This window comes from Triticum aestivum, chromosome 4B (assembly GCF_018294505.1).
Source record: "Triticum aestivum cultivar Chinese Spring chromosome 4B, IWGSC CS RefSeq v2.1, whole genome shotgun sequence".
Lineage (NCBI taxonomy): Eukaryota > Viridiplantae > Streptophyta > Magnoliopsida > Poales > Poaceae > Triticum > Triticum aestivum.
In genome coordinates this window covers 15,043,392-15,050,930 of record NC_057804.1, presented here as the reverse complement: position 1 = coordinate 15,050,930, position 7,539 = coordinate 15,043,392, and the positions used below count along the sequence as shown (strand labels likewise).

The window sequence follows — 7,539 nt, the reverse complement described above, 5'->3', positions numbered from 1 at the left end:
TCCACACATGTACCTGAGTTTCCTATCAATACAATTATAGCATGGATAATAAACGATTATCATGAACAAGGAAATATAATAATAACTAATTTATTATTGCCTCTAGGGCATATTTCCAACAAGATATTGTAAAGTGTCGGCCAAGCTACGATAATGGGTTGGATTGGAGACAAGCTTGCCATCCTGAGAGGAGGACTTCGAACTGGTGTCAATGGGAGTGGATACTGGCTTACAGTTAAGCATCTTGGCGCGCTCGAGGACCTCAAGTGTGTATTGTTGTTGGCAAAGAAAGAGGCCGGAGGAGTTGTTGGTGACGTTGATGCCCAAAAAATGGTGAAGAGGGCCGAGATCAGTCATAAAGAACTCGAAGTTGAGCGAGTGAATGATGGAGTGGAGGGTGGTGGAGGAGCTCGCCATGACAATGATGTCATCCGCGTACACCAACAAGTAGGCGACGGAGTGGCCATGATGCATGATGAACAAGGAGGAATCACTCTTAGAGGCCCGAAATCCCAATGACAAGAGGAATGCCTGAAACCGAAGAAACCAAGTCCGTGGTGCTTGCTTGAGACCATATAATGACTTGCGAAGAAGGCAGACATGATCCAGCCTTGATGAATCCACAAAACCTGTCGGTTGTGAGCAATAAACTGTCTCATTAAGATCCCCATGGAGAACTGCATTCTTGACATCAAGTTGGTGAATTGGCCAAGACTGAGAGGTAGCAATACTGAGCACCACACGAATAGTTGTCGGCTTCACAACAGGACTGAAGGTTTCATCATAATCAACGCCAGCCTGTTGAGTGAACCCATGCACAACCCAGCGAGCTTTGTACCGGGCCAAGGAGCCATCATTGTTGATCTTATGACGAAAGATCCACTTGCCCATGACAATGTTGACACCTGCAGGCTTAGGCACCAAAGACCACGTGAAGTTATTCATTAAAGCATGATATTCATCTAACATGGCCTTGTGCCAATGGGGGTCTTTGAGGGCAGATTTGTAGGTGGGTGGGATGGGGAAAATAGAGGAGGAGTTGGCGTCCGCAAGAAACAAACGTTTGGGCATGAGATATCCTGTTTTGGCACGGGTGGACATTTTGTGTGCGTTCTGGGGTGGCTGAACGGGAACTGCATGCGGGGGTAGAGGTGGCGCGGGCGGAGTGGATGGCGCGGAGCGCGAGGAGGATCAGGTGGGGCTGGCTGGGTCACCGTCAGGCGTATCGAGTGGGGATCCAAGGAAGATGCGGTCGAGGTAGGTGTGGCAGGGGAATCGGGATGGGTTGGTGGGGTTGGCGGTGATTGCGAGGAGATGGACTGGTTGCGGTTGGGAGACGGGGCCGGTACGGGGACCGAGGAGGATGGGGTGTGGGGTTGCTGCGGCGAATCTGGTGGTGGTGGGTGGGGCCCGTACGAGGTAGGCAACGGTGGTGGATCCGAGAGATGAGATCGGGGAGATGTGGCTGCATGGGGATCGGTTGTGGACGTGTTGGCGGTGTGGCCCGTGGTGGGTGGCTGGTAGGGAAAAATTGTTTCATCGAAAACAACGTGTCGAGAAACGATAACGCGGCGTGTGGATGGATCGTAGCACCTGTATCCTTTGTGTTCAAGTGGGTAGCCGAGGAAAACGCAAGGAGAGGAGTGAGGAGAGAGCTTATGGTCCATGGTGGCATATAGATTTGGAAAACAAAGGCAACCGACACACGCGTAGGTGAGTGTAGTCGGGATGGACGCGGTGTAGTAGGAAGAAGGGTGTGTTGGGTGAGGTTGCACTGGAGGGACGCCTGTTGAGGAGGTATGTGGTCGTATGGAGAGCTTCAACCCAAAAGGGGGTGGTAAGGTGGCTTGGATGAGAAGAGTGCGCATTATGTCATTTGTGGTGCGGATGAGACGTTCCGCCTTGCCATTTTGAGGGGATGTGTGAGGGCATGAGAACCGGTAAGCAACGTCGTTGTTGGAGAAGAATGAGCGTAGAGAGGAGTTGATGAATTCGCCGCCATTATCACATTGCATGCTTTTGATGACTACATGGAATTGGGTGTGAACAAAGGTGAAGAAGCGTTGTAAAACCATGGAGGTTTCGGACTTTTGGCGCAAGGGGAAGGTCCAGGAGTAGTGGGTGTAGTCATCCAATATAACAAGATAGTATTGAAAACCGGAAAAGCTTACAACAGGGGATGTCCACAAATCACAATGGATTAAATCAAAGGGAGCATATGTTTTGCTATGAGAGGATGAAAAAGGAAGGCGTGGCTGACGCCCTAGTTGGCAAGCACTACATGGTACATGAGGAGCCTTATTACAATCACTAAGAAAATCACGAGAAAATAGTGGATAGAGTGTGAGCGTCGGGATGCCCGAGACGACGATGCCATAAGTCCGAGGTGGTGGTGAGGAGTGCGGACACCCTGGTTGGATTATTGCCATAGAATGGGTAGAGGTCGCCGGTGCTAGCGGAGATCATGAGAACTTTCCGAGTGCGAAGATCCTTCACAAGAAAACCACACGGATAAAATTCAACAGAGCATGAATTATTTTTGGTAAATTTGCGAACGGAAATAAGGCTAGTGACAACATGAGGAGAAACAAGAATATCCGTGAGGCGAAAATCGTGAGGATGGAGTGTGGTGGAACCAGTGTCCGTGACGGGAATGTGTTGCCCATTACCAACAAGTATGCTAGAAGGAACATGCTTTAATGAATGACTAGACATGGTGAAGGTACCTTGGGTGCCGGTCACGTGCGAAGAGGCTCCACTGTCCAAGTACCACTCGGGAGCAGGCTGGTTGGGGATGCCGGAGTTGCTGTAGGCGGCGTGGATCATGGCCAAGTGCTCCCAGGACGGTGGCGCGGGAGGGTAGTATGGCGTCGACGGCGGCGACGGAGGCTGGTACATGGGGTACGCCTGGGCATGCGCACCGGGGCACGGGCCAAGCACGCCAGCAGCATTGGGGGGCACCCAACCGGCACGCGGGGAGGGTAACGCCATGTCGTATGGCGCAAAGTAGCCGGTGAACGGCGACTGCAGGGGCTGGGAGGGCGAGCCATGCCCAGCGTAGTCACCGCGCCCGCGGCCACGGCCACGACCGCGATCACCCTCAGCGAAGCGGTCACCACGACCACGGCCAGAGGGCTGCTGGTGTTGATGAGGAGGAGCCGGGGCGCGGTCGGAGGAGCCACTGCTGTGGCCGCGGTCACCAGAGCCGCGAGCGCCTGTGCCGGAGCTGCCGCCTTGGCCACGGTCACCACCGGGGAAGGAGGCACTCTTCTTGGCGGCGCGTTGCGCCTGTGATTCCTCCGCCAGGATGACCCGGGAGAGGACCGTGTCGAAGGGGAGCCCTTGGTCGCCGAGGACGACACGAATGGTCTCGAGGCGCTTGTCGAGGCTATGTAGGAATTGGGTGGAGAGGCCAGTCTCGGTGACGGCGTGGTCGATGTCGGCGAGGGCGTCGGTCTCGTAACGTATCATCTTTTACAATCGAACGGAAACACCCGAGCTTGAGAAGCGGGAGATGGCGAATCGTTGAAGAAAGAGTAGCAAGAGAGCCAAAGCAAAGGTGGTGCATGCATGGGAGAGAGGGAGTGGAGCATGGACCATGCATACCCGAGGGGTGAAGCGAAGGGCAATAGGCTCGCCCTGTCTCTGTCTCGAGGACAGGCAGCATTCATTTCATTTGCCCGGACGCACGCATAATTTAGTACGGGTACAATCCACTGTTGGCCTCGAACTCGGCGCCCCGGCGCTCCCTCCCTGCGTGGCCACGAACACCCAACACCACACCAGCAGCGCCCCTGCCTCATCCGCAGTGGCCTCCCTCCCTCTCGGGCTAGATTCTACAGCACGCACGGGCACTGCGCCTGCGCGCGAGTAAAAGAGGAGGAGACCTTCTGCACGCTTTGCGACCAACCAAGAGTCGCAAATCGTCGCACTCACTGGGCTCGGTCCGGACCGACGCAGGCGAGACGCAGCGTACGGCATGGGCACCACGCTAAGCCAACGCGCCGCGCCCACTTCGTCAGCGTGCCTACTGCTAGGCGGGTCCGTCCTAACACATATTGGAGACCCGATATCTCCATGAACTGTTTCGGCGTTGAAACTTCAAACTTGCTCCATCGTAAACAAGGATTCAAGGAAGGAAAGCACGGCGCCTACGCGTACGTGCCTCTGCGTCAGCCGTACGTACGTACTTTTTTTGTTTGAGTACTAGTACTGCGTACAGATCATCGGGGCGACGATAAATGTGATGGCCAAGGCATCATCGGCCTCCTCCGATCCGAAATGGACGAGACTTGCCTGCTTCCTTCCCATGCTCCCATCCGTGCTCCCGCCTACGTGACTTGATTTGATTGGAAAAAAATAAGACCTGGCCCCATCCCCTGAAAATCGGAGGGGGGATGATTAGATTAGAAAAGAAAAAGGGAAAAGGACAGCCGTAGGATGAAGTGGGAGCACGGATGGGAGCATGGAAAGGGAGCAGGCAAGCCGAATCCATCCGAAATGACCTCTCGCGTGGCGTACGAATTCACTGGCGCGCGACTATTATTTGCTTCCATTATTATCAGGACAGTCCAGATCACTGTCCTGCTACTTATGATGGCAGGACGACGTGAAATGAACCAAAAGAGAAACGTGACTGTTCAACATTTTTTTTTAAAACTACTGTATCTATATCGATATAAAAAGACCAAGAGAGGCAGACCCAATTAATCAATCCAATGACCTAGATTGCTTCAATGGTGAGCTCTCAACATGTTGGGCGTGTAATTGATAGCATATCAACTATCAACATCTATACTGATCTCATAATTAACATGTAATTGATATCCTACCTAATATCGACGTGCTCTTAATTTCATCCCTAAAATCAACGTGCATTGCACGTGCTCATCTACTAATCTAACTGAAAGGAGAGAGGGTACAAAATTCAAGCAAAACGAAATGATGAATGCACCTACAAATTCTTTTATGTAAGGCACTCAAGATTGACATCTTTTTGAATTGTTTGGATTGCTTACTGCATGCATCATGTGGTCACTCAAGATTGAGATTGCCAATATGACACCGCCTCCATTTTAAATTTATTCCGTATGAATGAGACACACATTTAATCAACGAAATAAGTAGGAGTGTATTTGATTTGCACCACCGTAAAAGAAAATCGAGGTACAGCCATCATTCCTACCTATCGAACCAATGATGGCTGGTTCTCTAATGTTATTTATTCTAGATGAGAATACATATACATAAATAACAAAAAAGGCTCATGAAAAACACATAAATAACAAATATAATCGTAAATGAGAAATACTTGATTTTTATGTCTAGTCAAATGGTTGCACAATTTGACAAAATATATACATTTCCACTTCAAACTAGTAAACTTGCACGCGGAATGCATATATCTAACGTTGGCCAGATGAGATTCACACCAGTATAAAACAAGTAGAATGACAAAAGGACATAAATGGTTTCCATAAGAAAAAGATTTGCCTTGAGATATAGCATGAATTTGCTAATCCTTTATAAGAGCACATACTAAGATTCTTTAATTGCGATGATAGTAATAAAAAAATACAAATGTACATACGAGTAGAACAAAGGGACTTCCTACAAATATTGCCATCGAATATGTATAAAATTTGTCACTATAAACAGGCATATTAAGTTGTCATCAGAAAATGTGTATAGTTTGCCATTTTGGTATAAAAAGTGTAGGCATATAGTAGCACGAATAAGTCATATGAAAACGCAACAGCAAGTTTGCCATGCTCCATGGCAAACACAAGAACATAAAAAATTGCCATGATCCATGGCAACAAACTATATAAAACCCTATACAAAATGATGGTAAAAGTTATAAAAAAGATGTTCTCTAATTCATGGCAAAAAAAAGTGTCGTCATCTATGTCAAAAACTTTATAAAAAAGTGAGCACAAAATCACATACCAAGTTTCCAATGGCAAAAAGTTTTTTTGAAACATTTAATATAAATCCCATGATTTAGAAAATCAAAGATTCCCAATTTTTCATATGACCATTACATATTTCCAATAAAGTTTTCGTGGTTTTGTGGAACAAAAGTACGAAACTTGCCATGTGGACATCTTTAAAAATCAGTAAGGTTGCCTTGATTTAGAAATAAAAAAACTAGATTTGCCATGTGAGAAAGTGGAAAAAATTGACATAATTTGGAAAAACTAAAATTCCCAAATTTTCGCTATGACATTACAATTAAAAAAACAATTGCCATGATTTAGAAAGAGCAAACTTCATAAATTTGTCATGTGACATTGCAAATTTATTTTAAAATTTGCCACCATTGTGGGGACAAAAAGAAAACTCTGAATTTTCCATGCGTGCAGTACAAACAAATTATAATAAATCCGAATATTCCATGTTTGAGTAAACTAACTTTTCTAAACTTTGCCATGCCAATGTGTCAAAAAAATGCCATGTAATTTTACATAAAAAAAGAACACATTGAACATGGCAAAAGTGTATGTCTTTGTATAAAAAATAGTTTCACATGGAAACTACTATGATCATGGCAATTAAAAAGATTCGTATTGGACACATGGCAATTAAGTGAAAATTGTTGTTTCCAAAGCAAAACCATGGCAAATTTGCGATGGGAACACGTATGAACTTGCCATCACAGAAAAAACATGGAAACTCTAAAACTCTACGGTACCAATTTAACTTGTAGGGAAACCAAGCCCCTATAGCAATGCAATTTCAAACAACCATGACTTTGAGGGAGTATAGAGACGTAATTTCCTCCACAGATGTATTCGCAAAAAAAATTCCTCCACAGATGCTCTATTTTTTGTACAAAAAGAAACAAACTAGAATGAAGCTAGTGGACACATGATTGCATGCATGTGTAGGAAAAATGTTGACATGGCAAAATGTATGAAAAATGTTGACAATGCAAAAATCTCGACCATACTATAGTGGTGAGGAGGAAAAGCGGTGCTTTGTTCGCTCGGTTCAATCACTGCGCGAACGATTACAATTGATGTCGTGGCACCAGCCTTGCGCCGAGATCCGTACTATTTGATCGGATGGTAAGAAGAGTGTTCGCTTTGAATCGCTAGAAAACTGACGCCATATCTTTAGTCTTCAGGAATTCTTTTCCGACAAGTTAGGCTAAATAAAAAATTCTTTTGAATTAGATCAAAAGTGGGACCATAGAGAAACGCATATCTACTCTTATCATACAAATCAAACACTCCACACAAAAGATCATGTCAAACGAAGATAACACGGTCATGATCACTAGCATGACCACAATTAAACGTTCCAAATTTTTTTAAAGTGCAATTAACTCAACTGTAGTGCTCCTCCCCGAGTTAAAACACTACACTGCCATCATCAAAGATCGCATCAGTTACAGTTACTAGTATCACTCGTTGCAAATAAAAATTCAACAAATAAGATGATCAATTATTGTTCTCCGAGCTAGTATGCCACAGGTCCCTCTCTGCCAGTGTGCCCGATTTATTTATTTTATCTCAAATAAGGGCCTCCTCTTCT

General features: G+C 46.4%; 1 protein-coding gene across 1 annotated transcript; it reads right to left on the bottom strand.

Moving 5' to 3' along the window:
* Positions 1-2,182: 2,182 nt before the first annotated feature.
* Positions 2,183-3,471, bottom strand: LOC123089883 (branchpoint-bridging protein-like). Its single transcript, XM_044511436.1, has 2 exons — positions 2,727-3,471; positions 2,183-2,490 (listed from the first exon to the last, which is right to left on the bottom strand). Exons 1-2 carry the CDS (start codon positions 3,469-3,471, stop codon positions 2,453-2,455), a joined length of 783 nt encoding a protein of 260 aa, XP_044367371.1. The 3' UTR covers positions 2,183-2,452.
* Between the last annotated feature and the right edge of the window lie 4,068 nt (positions 3,472-7,539).